The sequence below is a fragment of the Pararge aegeria genome, chromosome 12 (genome assembly GCF_905163445.1).
Source record: "Pararge aegeria chromosome 12, ilParAegt1.1, whole genome shotgun sequence".
NCBI lineage: Eukaryota > Metazoa > Arthropoda > Insecta > Lepidoptera > Nymphalidae > Pararge > Pararge aegeria.
The window spans coordinates 2,507,238-2,524,484 of NC_053191.1; the positions used below are offsets into that span (position 1 = coordinate 2,507,238).

Below are 17,247 nucleotides of genomic sequence, written 5' to 3' on the forward strand. Positions count from 1 at the left end.
AATTCGAAACTGTAAAATGTTTAGGTTATGCTTTCGCATTGCTGCTTATCTTTTTACTCTAATTCCAACCGAAATTATTGACATATCTGAAGAATGCTTTTCAACTGCCAGTTTTACCGAATGAGCTACATAAGCCGACCATAACTGGAATAAAAAATACCTACCACCTTTTACCTACAATTTGTTGTTCTATAAGATTTATAAAAACAAGACTATTTTGTTCTATTGTTAATTACATTATAAATATTATTTAAGTGTTGTTTGAATAGAATAATTTCATGGATGTAATTATTTAAATGTCTACGCACATTTTATTGTGATGTATTTATCGAATGAGTTAAAATAAATGCCATTTTTCTTATATTGTTTTGAAGTCATACCCCATAGTTTTAGTAGTAGACGTAAAGAATGACGGAATTTGATTCGGCTGGCAATTTTACTCTCGAAATGCTTTACCACATTTTTTCTTTCATATATGACCAATGAATAAGAAAGTGCCCTAAGACCCTATAGTCATATTGCTTGAGCGTGCCAATTCTCTCTAAGCAGCTACATAAAATGTCATCCCGGCTAATATTTTGTTGAAATTGTGTTATTTCATTGGTGAGCCGAATTTCAAAGTTATTTTGTTTATGACCTTTTATAAAAATAATTTGCAACATGGAATGCACTACAAGCGTCAGTCAAGTTTTTAGTATCGCTTAGGTAGACACGTTATTTTCATAGGACTAATAAATGGAGCCACAGCTAGTTGTCATGTTAACATATTATTACGTGTACGTTGCACCACACGGCTGATAAGAAAGCGCGTCTTCAAAGTAGATTCCGCCTGTTTGTTATCCACCAATAAGTAGGAATTCTATACATCAGTACTTTTCATAACTCTGATTTTAACAGCATACCCTGCGTTTGGATGCACTTAGAGACTTCGAAATATAATTTTTCGGGTGTTTCACTCATGAGCGTTTAAATTTTCAGTATATTTTGCTATTAGCGAAGGGAGATTCTAATTTTGTGGCAACACTAACACGTCTTGTGTCTGTCAATTTGACTTTGAAGTTTGCACAAAACCTTTCACTTCTATTTCCTTCAATGTCAATCTGAATTCTGAAGACGTCAGCTGAGTTTAAGCCGAGTGGGGTGTGAACGTAAAATGAAAAGTGAATCAACACTTTGAAATTTGAATAAACTCGAGAGTTTGTATTCTTATTTCTTTTGCGTTGTATTTTACAATGCATCGGGTTTGCGCATAATGCGAGGCCAGTGAATTGTCAACCAAAAGCCAAACAAAAGTCAGTGTCGCCGAATGTGAACTGTGGTCGCGAACATGTTTTCGTTACACAAGTTTTTATTTGTGATATTTACTTTTTTAATTGGTCAATGTGTACCTCGCTCCATTGAAGATGACGAGTCTTTTATACAGAATCCCAAATATACTAAATACGATGACTTGGTGACTTTGTTTGAGAAGCTAGAGTCCTCTTACCCGGATCTTGCTAAAGCTTATTCGATCGGAAAGTCCGTAGAGGGACGTAAATTGCTGGTTATACAGATCGGCGAGGGTATTAAGCAGGTCCACCCGGAACGTCCGTCCTTCAAATATGTTGCGAACATGCATGGCGATGAATCTGTTGGTCGCGAATTGATGGTATATTTAGCGCAATACTTGCTGTTGAACTATGGAAAGGACGACAGGGTCACGAAGCTAGTCAACACAACTGATATCCATTTGATGCCGTCTCTCAATCCTGATGGATATGAAGCTAGTAAAGTAAGTAATTCTTAATCCTTACTAATATCATCCTCACTAAAATTATAAATACAAAAAGTGTATTTTTGTTTGTTCTTCCTTCACAATCTAACTAAGCAACCAATTAACTTGATTAAGAGTAAAATAGGCAATTTTTTATCACAGGCAGGAGACAAAAATTATCCCCAATTAAATCTCCTGACAAGGTATATAACCTGTTCACTGTGGGGCCACCTGCTAAAGCATGGGAACACAGGAAATGGAGAAATTTACCACTGTTTATTAATACACATATATTATTTGGATATTATTTTCACTTGTGTGTCAGTGCTCTGAGAGGTAATAAAGCTGTGGCAGAAGATAAATCTTTATCCTTTCCCGGGAAATAAATGTCTCCTGCCCATACTAGCTGTGAAGTTAAGGAAAAAAAGTTCCCAAGGGATACAAGGACAAAGAATGTACAGTGTAGACTTTGTTGATGATGCATAATAGAAAAACTACTTCACAGACACTTTTATCAAACTTGAACAGTCAAAGTTTCAACCGGATCTGTTACTCTTGACGCGTCATTAAGAACAGATTAGTCATACAACCAGTGATAGTCATACCATGCTTTACAATAAAACTCTGACAGTGTTAGACTGTCAGAATTTTCTAAAACATGTTTCCAAAACATTGGGCACTGTACCATGTGTTACTTCAACTCGGATCTATCAGACATCACATCATAATTAATCTATAAATAACTTAGGGCAACATTGTATAGCATACCCTTAACCTCTCAGGTTCCACTGATACAAAAAATTAGGCCAACATGTCCAATGCGGAATAAGACAGATAAAATAACAAGTTCGAGTATTTGTTATATTTCATTTTAAGGCATTTATGTAACAAAAACACCTGGTTTGTGTAATTATTTACACAGATGTAGATTCCAAAGTAAACAGGCCAGTTGAATTATTGGCAATTAATTGTAACTTTCTATCTTTAACCATACATACCTTATGTGAGTATAGTGAGCCTTAAAAGTTCAGAAATTATGAATTTCCAAATTGCCCCTTTTTTTAGATCAAACTTTCTGATTTATAAGACCACAGTACTTTACACTTTGCCAAAAAGGTTGTTAAAAAGGCCTGAAAAATGTTAACATAAATTATCTTTTAATTTTTTTTATCACTTTCCTTAATTAGAATCTCATTAAAATAAGTACTTAGTGATTTAATTTTACATTAATAATTACTTCCACAATTGGAAAGTGCTTATATGCATAGCTATAATTCATATAAAGATATTAACAATTGCAGAACTCATTTCAATAATATATTTGTCTTATGACTCAATAACTTTTGCATCTTATGTGTTGAGACAGTTTGATATGACCAAGTAGCAGGTTTTACTCGTCTGTCTGTATCTTAGCAGCCAAGAATTTTTTAAGAGAGTTTATAAAGTTTCTACGAGATTTCCAGGAGGGGCAGCTGCCCTACCCTGCCCCCCCTGGGTACGCCCATGGGTGGTAACAACTGTATTTTGTGAAATAGCAAATACAGTGTGCCAGGCTCCATGCAAAAATGCGTTAGCCCTTTTATTCACATCTCTCAGTTTACTTCTCATACGGTCTTATCACGCTGCGTGCAGTGATAAAAGGTCATTCCAATATGAAGGCACTCGCAATTTATTACCGTCTCGATCGTCTCATAAACATTTTCTGATCAACAAGATGATAATAGCTATGTACTTAGGTACATATACGAGTCGTGAACCATAGGTGACATGACAGCCGATTGGCGCAGTTTGCAGCGACCCTGCTTTCTGAGTCCAAGGCCGTGGGTTCGATTCCCACAACTGAAAAATGTTTGTGTGATGATCATGAATGTTTTTCAGTGTCTGGGTGTTTATATGTATATTCTAAGTATTTAATATTTATGTATATTATTCATATAAATATTCATCAGTCATCTTAGTACCCATAACACAAGGAACGCTTACTTTGGGGCTAGATGGCGATGTGTGTATTGTCGTAGTATATTTATTTTTATTATTTATAGGTTTATAAGGAGTGTAATAGGTTCTTTCTATTTTCGTTTACCTCCCTGGCGAAGCGGTGATGAGATTTAGGTTCTAAAGATATGCATTAGGAAGACATAGAGTTTTTTTTTACTTGTTTAGTAGGTTCTGATGAACATCAAATTGATAATTTTTGAGATAAATTAATGAGACAGTTTTCAAAGAGCCACAGACAGGTTTGTTTAAATTTGGTAGATAAGTTTTGTTTTCATTATCTTATATTTAGGATTGCCCCAGACTGGGATAAACATACTTATCAGCTTATCTTGACAATGACGTGTAATTTGGCACTTATGTATGTTATACAGTATTTTATATATAACACAGAAAATATACCTACAGAGATAGCGCTGACCTTTCTTAATATTTAACGCCGATAGCTAGGTATAATTGTTCAAAACAAACTCATCGCTTTAAAATCTGCCTATTTTGATCCCACTGCTGGGCACAGCACACATAACAGGGAGGGATTAAGAGCCCACCACGCGGATACAGCGCAGGTTGGTGGAATTTTAACGGTTATTATTACATATCAGTGATACTAAGAAGAGCAGACAGCTTAAAATGCTCTCCGAGGCACGAGAATGCCTACATAATTCTCAAATTCTCTCCTGTAAACATGCTGACAGACCAATCCAGAACATATATAAACTTTTTGTGATGCTAGAGCCTCGTAATCCGAAATAGAACATTCTACTACACTAACATTACTTAATTTTATCATCATCATCTGCCCACTACAGGGCACAGGTCTCTTTCCACAATGGGAAGGGGTTAAGGCCGTAGTCCACCACGCTGGCCCAGTGCGGATTGGTGGACACTATTCCACACACATTTGAGAACATAATGGGGAACTTCAGGCATGCAGGTTTCCTCACGTTGTTTTCCTTCACCGTTTAACGTCAAACGCACATAACTTAGAAAAGTTAGACGTGCGTACTGGGATTCGAACTCTGCCCCCCGAAAGGCAAGTCGAACTTCTGCCCAATGCGCTATCACCGCTTCAAAGCGAGGCTGTATTTCTAACTATTATAGTAAAGTCACAATAACTGCTGTTTGTTAAAATTTTTCAATCTGAACACTGGTATAATCGAAAGATAATAACATTCCTATCATTATATGAATCGCTATCCAAATAATTAGTTTTATAATTAACTTCGATTAGGTACCTGTAAATTCCTCTTTAAATTATGCAAATTGGACCTAACGGTAAGAAGTTACGACGGGTTATGGCAACTTGCCGCAAACTCAACATTATTTTAGCTCCAGGTTAGTTAGCTCCAGCACCCCACTGACCTGTAAATCTCGCCTCCCGCCGCGCTTTTCAGTGCTAATTGCAGTGGTTGGATAACCACTTTATAAATGGAAACGATAATACACAATAATTAAAAAAAAAAAATTATAATTATAAGCATAAAATTAGCAAAAACAAATTTAGCTGCCGCGTACTATGAAGCGATGATGGCCCAGTGGGAAGGACTACGACTTCACTTTCGGGAGGCCGAGTTCGAATCCCAGCTCCTCCAAATTTTCTAAGTAATGTGTGTTTTTATTCAATTAAAATATCACTCATAGTAAAAGTCAAATACATCTTTATTCAAGAATAGGTGGTAGGTATAGGCCCATAGGTGGCACTTTTGATGCGTACATCACATGAGAAGTACACGGTAGTGTGATGGCGATAACCATATTCGTAAACTTAAAGTAGATAACCATATTCTTAAACTGGTGTTATTTTTTTGTTATCACCTCACATTGTCATTTAATTTATTAGAAGCAGCCTAGTTTAGTCGATTACGTACTCCTTAATACTATAATTGGACTTTTCTATAAGAATACGTACAAACTTTGATCCTCTTAAGAGACATGTCCAAGATGTAAATGGGTAGTTTATTGTAGAATTGTATGCAACTTCCTTGAAAAGAATTATGAATTTCATGTAACCTAGTATATTGCACTTTAAATTTATTCCTTCTTCTAAGGTTTAAACTTGTAATGTTCATACTGTTGTGTATACAAAGGTGTGTGGAGTCCACCAATTCGCACTGGGCCAGCGTGGTGGATTACGGCCTTAACCCTTCCTCATTGTGGGAGGAGACCCGTGCCCTATAGTGGTCCGATATTGAGTTGATATGATGATGATGACGACTTTTATACGAATACTATATTTTTGTTCCAGGAAGGTTCCTGCGAATCCCTCAACGAATACGAAGGCAGAAATAACGCGAACAAGAAAGATCTCAACAGAGACTTCCCGGATCAGTTCGACAGGAACAAGGCTAATGACGATGAGTACTTGTTCGGGGGACGGCAGCCCGAGACCGCTGCGCTTATCCGCTGGGTGCTGTCCAAACAGTTCACTTTGTCTGGCAACCTGCACGGTGGAGCGATCGTTGCCAGCTACCCTTATGATGATTCCAGGTCAGTCATTCATCCTATACAAAGAATTAGGTTGTAAATTTAAAAAATCCGGCCATGTGACGCTCTTATCTAATATTATGAAGAGGAACCTAATAAAGAAGTGTATAGGCAAAACAAACACTCCTGACAAAGTCACCTCACTGTGACATATTTGCGGATCCTTGGAACACCATAATTGGTGCACCATGTTTTTAACTTAACTTGATTGTGTAAGAACATAGCACAGTTACAAGCCTCCGTCGACGAGGTCCAAGCGATTGTCAACAAGCTGCACTCAAAGAAAGCACCCGGTCCTGACAACATCACCAATAAAGCATTAAAATGCCTTCCCCCACAACTATTTTACCTACTGGTACTAATATTCAACGCCCTTCTGGCAGTTTGCTCTTTCCCCACGGAGTGGAAAGAGGCAATAGTTATAGGTATACGCAAACCTGGCAAACCCGCCAATCTCCCTACCAGCTACCGCCCGATTAGTCTACTCAACTCCTTAGCAAAGGTTTATGAGAGAATTATACTGGCCCGACTCAAAGCCATCGTAGAAGCAAAAAAGCTTCTCAACGACGAGCAATTCGGCTTTCGAGCCAAACACTCTAGCATCCACCAAGTGCACCGCCTGACGGAGCACATATCCAGAGGTCTCTTTGAAAAAAGATACCCGCTGCTCACAGGAGCAGTATTCTTCGACGTGGCCAAAGCTTTCGACAAGGTTTGGCATGCGGGCTTAATATATAAGCTTCACGACCAGGGCATCCCAGATAGAATCTTGCAACTGCTAAGAGACTACCTGAGCGATCGCACCTTCCGTTACCGGATAGATGGCACTCTGTCATCTACCAGACCCATACGAGCCGGAGTCCCTCAGGGCTCTGTTCTATCACCCCTCCTATACGCGCTTTACACTAGCGACATACCAAAGAGCCCCTACGTAGAGCTAGCCCAATTTGCGGATGACACCGCCCTCTATACAACATACCGAACCATACCTCGCATCATATCCCGCCTCCAAAAGGCCATCGAGCGCTTAGGCGCTTGGTTTCGCCAATGGAGGATAGAGGTGAATCCGGATAAAAGCACAGCAGTGCTTTTCACTGGACGAGCCCGCCCTGACCTCAGGGACAAAAGGGACCTTAACTTATTCAACCGTCCTATACCGTGGCAAAAGACAGCCAAGTATTATCAAAATTAAGCTTAATTTGCTATACTCCGCGAAAAGCAGGAGAATCTGTGTGGTGTAATTTATAATTTCTTCAATCCTTATACCCCACACCAAACAGATCTTCGGCAATATACCCTCTACGCACGTTTCGCTCCGAAACCGGAGCATCATCAGGAGATGTTGACTTTACAATGAATAATTGTTAAGTATTAGTAACAATTATTCATTGTAAAGTCAACATCTCCTGATGATGCTCCGGTTTCGGAGCGAAACGTGCGTAGAGGGTATATTGCCGAAGATCTGTTTGGTGTGGGGTATAAGGATTGAAGAAATTATAAATTACACCACACAGATTCTCCTGCTTTTCGCGGAGTATAGCAAATTAAGCTTAATTTTGATAATATATCATGGATTTCCGCAAAGTAACGCCTGCTTCTATCCGACAGCCAAGTACTTGGGTGTAACTTTTGACAGTCGCTTTAACTTCGCAGATCACATTAGCGCAGCCCGTAACAAGGCTGCCTTCGTTCTCGGTAGACTCTACCCCATGTTAAACAGACGTAGCAAGTTGTCACTTCGTCATAAAGTGACACTCTATAAAACCTGTGTCCGCCCCATCATGTCATATGCGAGCGTCGCCTTCGCGTTTCGCCCTCACTCCGCATATAAGAGATTCCAGACTCTCCAAAACCGCTTCATGCGCAACGCTACTGGGTGCCCCTGGTTCGTACGCAACGTCGATCTCCATAGAGATCTCAAACTCCCCACTATTGCTCAATACTTTAAAAAACTCTCGAAAATCTACTTTGAGAAGTCTATCCGACATCCCAACCCTCTCATAGTTGCGGCTTCTTTTTACTCACCCAACCTTAGCGCCACTCTCAACAAGAGGAGGCCTAAACATATCCTTCACGACCCTGACGATCAGATTACTACTGACAATGCTCCCTATCAGAAAACACAATCAACCTATGAACAGCGTCTTCGCCGGCGAAGACGAGGTCCCCGACTTCTAACGTCAACCGGACGTGGGCTCGCACCACGTTCTCGGAAGCGTGCGGATTAATCACCGTCCGTAACCCTTTCACTCCAATCGTCGCCTGAGCCGAGGTTCGGCCTCACATGAGGCGCCCTCAGGCCGACGATCCCTTCGCTTCTTCGAGCCCTAGGGTTCAAACTCTTCCTGGCAGAGCCCCATTCCGAGGCTCGCCAACAAGCCCGCGTTACGCTGTTAAAATCATTAGGGTTAATCAGCTACACACAATCCGAAAAAAAAAAAAAAAAGAAAAAAAAAAAAAACAGTTACAAGTCGGTTTAATTATTGTAACGTTATTTTAATGATCATGTTATATTTATGTATTTTATGGTTTTATTTTTCTTTTTTCTTTCTTTCGTTCTCTTTTCAAATTGTGTGATTTAATTTAGTATCTATTTATTTAATTAGTGTAATTGGTGTTATAAATAAATAAGTTATAATCTATTTTACTTCCTGATAATTAAGATTTTTGGCGAAGAAATGGTTCCATCCAATACTTTTTGAGCCTATTCAGTACAAACAAACTGAATCAGCTTTTTGAAAGATCTGCCCAATTAATTTATCTATTCCAGCTCTTAGTGTTACAGTCACCCATTTTTTGAAACTTTCAATAACGTAAACATTGCCTATAGCAAATGAAGGTCACGAGTATCTAATCTTTGTTTCATCTTAACTATAAATTTCGTGATGAAACGTATCCTGTGTGTAAACGTACGTCTTAGTACGAACTCAAATCTTGCTACTAGTCTGGCACATTTTGTCTAAATAATATATAATAAGGTATGTAAATAACTGTTTTACAGTGGCAAGCAGGATTGTTGTATCGAAAGCCAAACTCCAGACGACGCTCTGTTCAAACACCTAGCGGAGGTGTACGCGTCCCGCCACGAGGAAATGCACCGTGGAGATGTTTGCCTACCGGAGAAGTTCAAGAATGGCGTTACCAATGGCGCTTTCTGGTATTCTGTGAAAGGTAAGTGCTAATATTTGTACAACCTCTTTAATTCTTCTGGTGCCCTGGTATGTATTGACCTTTTCACTTCTTCTGGTACCCTGGTACTTATTGGCCTCACAACTTAAGATGCGATCCGGATTTCGTGATCTATAGCGTCGATTATGGTAACTGATAGACCAGCCATTTTTTTGATTGGAAAGCTAGATATAATTGTATTCACCACCTCTTGACTGTTAGTGACGCCCTGTCATGTGGGCCACGATGTGAACCAATCCGGAACTGTGGATGGGGCAAACTAGAAACCCACCACACAAGTTACGATGCTACCCGGATTCCCCTATTCCATGTTCTCGTGCTTTAAGAAGTGAACACGTTAATTATATCCCCTGTCATGGGATATAAGGATGCCCCGGTTTCGGAGCGTAACGTGCTTAGATTATAAAGATTGAAGAAATTATAAATTACACCATGCAGATTCTCCTGCTTTTCTCGGAGTATAGAAAATTAGGCTTAGTTTGCATAATATCTGCGTCTGCGTTGGATTTTGTATTTAAAGTATTCAGTATCTCTAAGCCTTAAATGAGTATAGTAGTATATATATATATATATATATATATATATATATAACATGTGACTGTCAATTAATTATAGACAAATAATTTGCAATAAAATAAAATTTCGACTATAATTAAAGATCTAAGCTAGCAGGAGATTTACATATATTAAGATCATGGAATTCCGCAAAGTAACGCCTGCTTCTAACCAATAATGTAAATGTGTTTATATGTAGGTGGAATGCAAGACTTCAACTACCTCCACTCGAACTGCTTCGAGGTGACCTTCGAATTGTCATGTTGCAAGTACCCAATGGCTGACAAGCTACCCAAGTTCTGGCGCGATAACAAGGATGCTCTTCTTGCTTTCATCGAGCAGGCCCACATCGGCTTTCGAGGCTTCGTGATGGATGAGGCTGGAGTGCCTGTTAAAGTGAGTATTTTTACATGCTGCTTCGTTGCTACACCTCCATCATCATCGTCATCGATGACAGATATACCAACTGAATCCGACGCCAAAAACTGCCTACTACATTGTCACAAATTCAAACAACTACTGAGTGAGTATGCCAAAAGGACGTGTCCCCTACACGTCCTTTTGGTAAGTTAAAACACAGGATTTCTTTAGTGACTTGGCTGGCGGAACGTGTGTAGCGGTTGGTGAATTTTAAAAAGATGCGGCTGGGGTCAGTTGCTTTGAACGTCACAAAGGAGATGGAAGACTGTGGGCCAAATTGTAACAAGTTGTGATATGATCTAAAAAAAATGACATATTGTTTTATCTTAGAATATAAAAAGATAGTTTTCCTGAGATTATCGATTAATGGAATCGATTACACATTTACAAAAAGAAAACCTGTCGCCTGGGTAGTTAACTGAAAGTAATTAAATGCACTTTAAATAAGTTTATGATATTCATTTACAGCCAAATTAATAAGTACAACAAAAGGTGATTACTGAAAACCAATATTATGATTATCGATTTCATATCGATTATATTTTAGTCTATGTCGTTGACATGACAGTTGTTAATGTACTCTGTGGTCTATCTTAATTCAAACTGCTGTGTTCAATAATATAGTAGTCAATTTATGATTCACTTGTCCCCAGATACCAATATCAAACTACAAAAGCATATTAGTCAAAATTGGTCAAATCATCTTATTATATATACTGATGCTTCAAAGCTGTCTCCAGAAGGTTGTGTTGGTGCTGCATGTTGGGTTCCTGTTTACAGAATTGTTTTAAAATTTAAATGCCCTCCCGAGTCTTCTGTGTTTACCGGAGAGGCCATTGCTCTTTTGGAAGCAATCCTGTTTGCACTGTCCCATAACGTACAACAGACGGTTATTCTGACTGACTCTTTAAGCTGTTTAATGTCTATTAAAGAAAACCCCTTTCGCAGCAAATCACGATTTCCCATTATCTTAAAAATCCGGAAGGCTCTGCTCTCTTGCAATCAAAAAGGACTATTCATCTTACTGGTTTGGATTCCAAGCCACTCAGGTATTCCAGGAAACGAGACTGCTGACTCATGTGCCAAAACAGCTGTTGAGTCAGGTTCTCTAGATCATTTTAAAAATTCATCGCAGGACCTATGTACTCTTGCCAAAACATATATGGAAACAGCCTGGAAAATTTTTTGGAATGATTCCAAATTGGTTAAGGGTAAGTTTTACGCTACCATCCAACAAAACATACCAAGACAACCCTGGTTTTGTCACTCTCGGAGTACAAATCGCTGGACTTCATCCACAATTTCCCGATTGCGTCTTGGTCATGCTAGCACACCTGTACATCTGGCCAAACTCCGGATTAGGGACAACTCCATCTGTGAGTGTGGCTTGGATGAGGGCACTATAACTCATATTATTTTTAACTGTCCCAAACTTACCTATCCCCTCTATGACGTTCTTCCTCCCAAAGTCCCCCGTCCTTTGAGTGTTAAATGTTTTTTAATGTTTGTTTTCAGTCCTTATTGTAGATTTTTATGTAAATATATAGTAAGTAATAAAATTAAAGTATAATGTACAAAAAATATCCGTGTTAGATATATATGCATGTGTTGTCTGTGCTGCCTTAGGTTGAAGAGCTAACTAGCTAATAACAACTATTTCTTGGTACAAATTCAAAATTAACTTTTCATTAGTTTCACCGATCAATCTCCTTCGTGCCTTCTTCATCTACAAGACATTGGCGAAGTACCTTGTGCCCAGTTGGCACAGACAAAAGCCATAAACAAGAATTGAATTGAATGGTTCACTTGTTTCGTGTTTTCCGATTCCCAGGTTCACAGTAACGTGAATGTCAAGTTGTTAACTGTAAAATTACACGAGGCAAACCTATCATATGATTTCAAGTCATTCTCCTTTAGATATTCATTTTTTGCACTTTTGTAATCAGCTGTTAGTTCAAGATTGTAACATAACCTTATTATTACAAAAACTCTCATAACTCGCCCGCCTCTCAGATTGTCAAAAATTTCAGAGTTTTCAGCGAAGGACTGATAGGTGTCAACCAATTAGTTCACATCAATTTCATCTTGTTACAGTTTGGGCCCAAGTTAGTATGTAATCGTTTACGTCTCCTTTGAACTGCCGAAGTTGTCAGCGTTTTGCTACCCCCGCCACCAACGTTCCGTTTTTGCACATTATTTAATTTTTCAATTATAAACAAGCATTTATTGCAGCCGAAATTATATAATAATAATTATTTATATTCTATTAATTCCTGATTAATTAATAATAACACGGCTGTTTACGTCGCTAACAGATTAGACGACAAACAAAATTCTAATTCCAGAGGATTTTTTACTTCTTTCATTTCCTCACAATTGAAATGGTTAACAGAGTATCGTCAGGTCGTAAAAATCATTTTGTCCTCGACCTAAGTATCTTTAATTTATAAATGTCTAGGCTGGAATGGCTTGTTTTATGCACTCGTTGAATAATTGTTTTTATCATGCTTTATTTAATTTCCAGAATGCTCAAGTGACAGTAGAAGGCATCAACCATTCCGTGAGGACAACCGAGCACGGCGCTTACTGGAGGATGCTTCTACCAGGACAGTATAATGTCACTGCAGTAGCGGCTGGGTATGTTATCTATATATAATAGGTTAAATAAATAAATATAAATATACTATGACATTACACACATCGCCATCTAGCCCCAAAGTAAGCGTAGCTTGTGTTGTGGGTACTAAGATGAATGATGAATATTTTTATGAATAATATACATGAATTCTTAGAAAATACATATAAACACTGGAAAACATTCATGCTCATCACACAAATATATTCCAGTTGTGGGAATCGAACCCACGGCCTTTGACTCAGAAAGCAGGGTCGCTGTCCACTGCGCCAATCGGCCGTCAGGTTACATCTGGAATTAGCATTTTGCGTATTGGCCACTTTGATAACAAATATCTCTGCTTTGGTAAGGAATTATAACGTTTATTTTATAATCCAAATCGCTATATTTGTGATTTCACTTAGAGTGCAACAAAATAAATCCGTCGTCTCGGCTATTACATTTAGGGTACAGAGTATTTTTACTGTATTATTTACGGTATATAAATCCTTCAGGTACTCGACCCCACCACCAGTGACCATTACGGTCACCGAAGTACAAACTACAGTGAACTTCACTGTCCACCGGGCCCCGCGCACTCTGACCGATGGTAAGTACCTGCGTTACCATGGCAACGCCGCTGTCAACCACCACGCACGGCAGTGACAGCAAATTGCAACAGCAGCCTGTTGGCTGGTGTTGCAATTTGCTTTTGTAATAATATTACGTGCGGACTAAACTAAACTCTAACACAATGGATTAAGGTTCGTCATTTTTTGACTGTTTAAACGTGGCTAGCGCTATCTGCGTTGCCATGGATATGTCAGGTAGTTTGGCTAAATGTAACGGGAAAACTGCACTCTAACACAATGGTGTAAGGTCTGTTTCTGATTTATTTTATTTGTGTGTAGTCTTATAGTGGTGGTCAAACTAATTGAAACTTTAACATATGAGTATAAGGTCTATTTTAATTTTTTTATAATTAATAAGTGTCAATTCCACTTCTGACGTTAGAAATTATAGTAATTATAAGTTAAACTGTAAGGCGGTCAAACTAATTGAAACTTTAATGTTTGGATATAAGATCCATTTCATCCTCGAATAATGAATAAGGTTTAATCCCACTTCTGACGTTAGTGATTAATTATAAGTTGCGTACCAAAAATAATATTAATAAAATAAATTAATCCATCCCCGACATACATTATGCTCAAATATTGAAAAAAAAATCACGCATTTCTGTATTGTTCGTTGCTAGACATTGTCAATTACCCAGTGTGTAAAAATAATATATTCTGTAATACTTTGTACATATTGGTAATTAATTATAATATGACGTTGGGTAATCATGTTTGCGCACCCATAGGACATTTGCGTTCACAGGGTTTCGATGAAGGTAGTCATAAACCAGGAAGATAGTATAAAATGGAAAATTGGGGTAGGCAGTGCTTTTGGGCATACATGAAGTGCACGCTACTGATTGCAAGTTCCTGTATTCGCTGAATAAAGACGTCGGCGAACATGTTTAGTCCGCAAGAGCATACGCACACATTGGTTAGCGAATAACAATAAAAAAAAAACGCAGTCGTATTTTTAAAAATATGCAATTTAAAAAAAAAATTACCGCAACATACATACAATGTTATATACATATAATAAATCCTTGAGTAATTTCAAGGCAAGAGGCAATATTTTCGCCACTTACAAATTTAATACCTTCACGGTGAGAGGGATTATTCTTGCCACGTTTAACTTTAGCACCTTCAAGGCAAGAGGGAATATTTAACGCCGTAAAAATTAGAGTACCTTCAAAGTAAAAATCAATATGCACATTTTTCTAGGCAAGCGGGCACTTGGTTTCCATAGTGATAGTATTGAGCGCAAGTCTATCTAAAATAAAACCTCAATAGTTAATACTTCATGGTAGAATTAATTATTCTTAAGTGTAAAAAGCAATAAAGTTGTATTAAATAATGTACCTTAATTTATAAGTGTTTTCTACCAGCGAAAAGTGAATAAAAAATTGTTATACAATTAGTATAATTAACACCGCCATCATAATTATTTCGTAAGTATATTAAGGATCTTTATAATATTTAAAATAGTTGGAAAATCGAAAAGTGCACGCCTCATAATCTCATTCATTACAATAAAATTGAGATTATTTGTAAATAATAATTAAACTACATCTAATTGTACCGTGAAAAGTAATAGGCTTCTATTCCTCCGCGATATGTGAAGTTTTCGCTCGTTATCGTGACCACAGGATACGGGAAATATAGATACCCGGACTCCCAAGACAGAACTTTTTAAAACTGTTTTTTAATTAGTTTAAATAATAAAAAGAGATTTAAAAATATAATGAGAGTTAAAAATAGTGTTTTTTCTTAACATTTGTCTATTTATATTCACTTATAAAAGCAATAAAGAATAAAAAAGTGACATTTTAAGTTGGAGAATCACTCGGTGTGCGTAAACTGACCCACCTCAACGCTTCGCCTATGAGGCGTGCAATTGTTAATTAATGCCCTTATAATATATTTAAAATTGTATTAGTAGGTAGTGATTCTAGAAATTATCATCTAAAATCATATGTCAATTTTTCTTATATTACTGTAATATTGAAATGTATTTCAAAGTTAATTTATTATGAAACTGAAAGTATTCAAATAAAATCAATTACAAGAACTTGCATTTTTCATTGTTCTGTTTGTTTGTTTTGTTCAATACCTTTTTGAAATTAACTATGCTTGATTAAAAAAGTAGAAGAGTTTTTTTTTATATTTGAACACGCCAAATGTAGGAGTTTTAGAAAGCTTCTTAATATTATTAATTATTGTCTTTATTGCGTCTCATTTACAACGGATTCTTAATCTCACAATTAATATATACAACTAACTTAAACAATTGTGTATGTGTGTGTAAGTGTGCGCGTGTGTGTGTGTGCGCGTGTGTGTGTGTGTGCGTGTGTGTGTGTGTGTGTGTGTGTGCGCGCGTGTGTATGTGTATGTGTGTGTGTGTGCGTGTTTTTGAGTGAAAGTGTAAGACGTGTGTTAGTTGAAGTGTCATCTTTACTAATATTATAATTGCGACAAAGTGTTTGTTTTTCTGTTTGTGCTTCCTTTACACCCTAACTAAGCAACCTTATTCTCATCGGCTATATTTTTTGTATCGAGTTAGTGGAATGGACGTTGAGTAACATAGGCTATTTTTTATCGCCAACTTATACCTAAAGCTAGCAAAGTTCCAAACGCGGCCTGTTAGCCCTACAGGATGCGCACCACGAGAGAATTATCCCTCTTTCTCGTGGCACGCAACTTAGCTCTACTGGTCTAAGAAAAGCCTACAACTAACTTAGCCGGGTATTTTTTGTTATCACCATCTTGCAGTTATTTATTTATTATTATGAAGTCAGATAAATTCATACCCACGCTTTTTAACGTTTAAATAATTCTTAATATTATGAAACACTTTTTATATACTTACCTTTTATATAAACTTTCAACTTATAGATAATATACACACACATCATTTGATTATTTCATTTCATTATTCATCATTCCATTATTATATTTATAAGCATACAGATGCACATGTGAATGCGATTTCATACTATTGCATTTAGTCATGGTTGTCAATTTTAATTTTTAGTTACCTTTTATGTGAAAAGAATATTAATAAGTATACGTTATTTGAAACCTTATTCATTTATCTAGATCGGGTATTGGTAAAACTTTTTACAGTTCGTGTTTTACTACCCCTTTTAAAATTAGAATTGTTTAAAAATAAAAGTAAATAAAACACGACCAATACAAAACGTGCCTAGCAATATTTATCTTAATATTTGCTGTCACAAGCGGCCTTTATTTTTTTTTTAATATTTTTGATCTACCTTCATATTCTAGTATATAGTTGGGGTTTTTTTTTAAAAACTTTAAGCTTTTTTTATTTTGCTTTTTGCCTTTTCACAGTTTAAATAGTTATAATCTATGAGATTATGGGTGTTGGTTTTGTCTTACTTAGGTTACGCACTGTTGATTTACCCCACGTTAATTTTTTCCGTTTGTATCTAAAAACCCTTTTCTTAACATTCCTTTAATTACATTCATCATTTCATTTTGTGATTACCATATCTAAATAACAACTTAACTTAGTTAGTAATCAGTAGAAAAACCAAAAGTAGTTTTTTATTTGGAAAAGGGTAGCAATTTCTAAAAATTATTAATCAGCACACATT

At 37.1% G+C, this 17,247-nt stretch overlaps 1 protein-coding gene across 2 annotated transcripts in view; it reads left to right on the forward strand.

The window, feature by feature from the left end:
* The first annotated feature begins 1,114 nt into the window (after nucleotides 1–1,114).
* Nucleotides 1,115–17,247, forward strand: part of LOC120627787 (carboxypeptidase D-like) — a 38,681-nt gene continuing 22,548 nt past the window's right edge. For both annotated transcript variants that reach the window (XM_039895814.1, XM_039895816.1), the window contains exons 1-6: nucleotides 1,115–1,771; nucleotides 5,994–6,235; nucleotides 9,234–9,403; nucleotides 10,176–10,372; nucleotides 12,921–13,033; nucleotides 13,526–13,620. In XM_039895814.1, coding sequence (XP_039751748.1) covers nucleotides 1,328–1,771; nucleotides 5,994–6,235; nucleotides 9,234–9,403; nucleotides 10,176–10,372; nucleotides 12,921–13,033; nucleotides 13,526–13,620 — 1,261 coding nt within the window. In that variant the 5' untranslated portion in view covers nucleotides 1,115–1,327. The remainder of the gene's footprint in view (nucleotides 1,772–5,993; nucleotides 6,236–9,233; nucleotides 9,404–10,175; nucleotides 10,373–12,920; nucleotides 13,034–13,525; nucleotides 13,621–17,247) is intronic.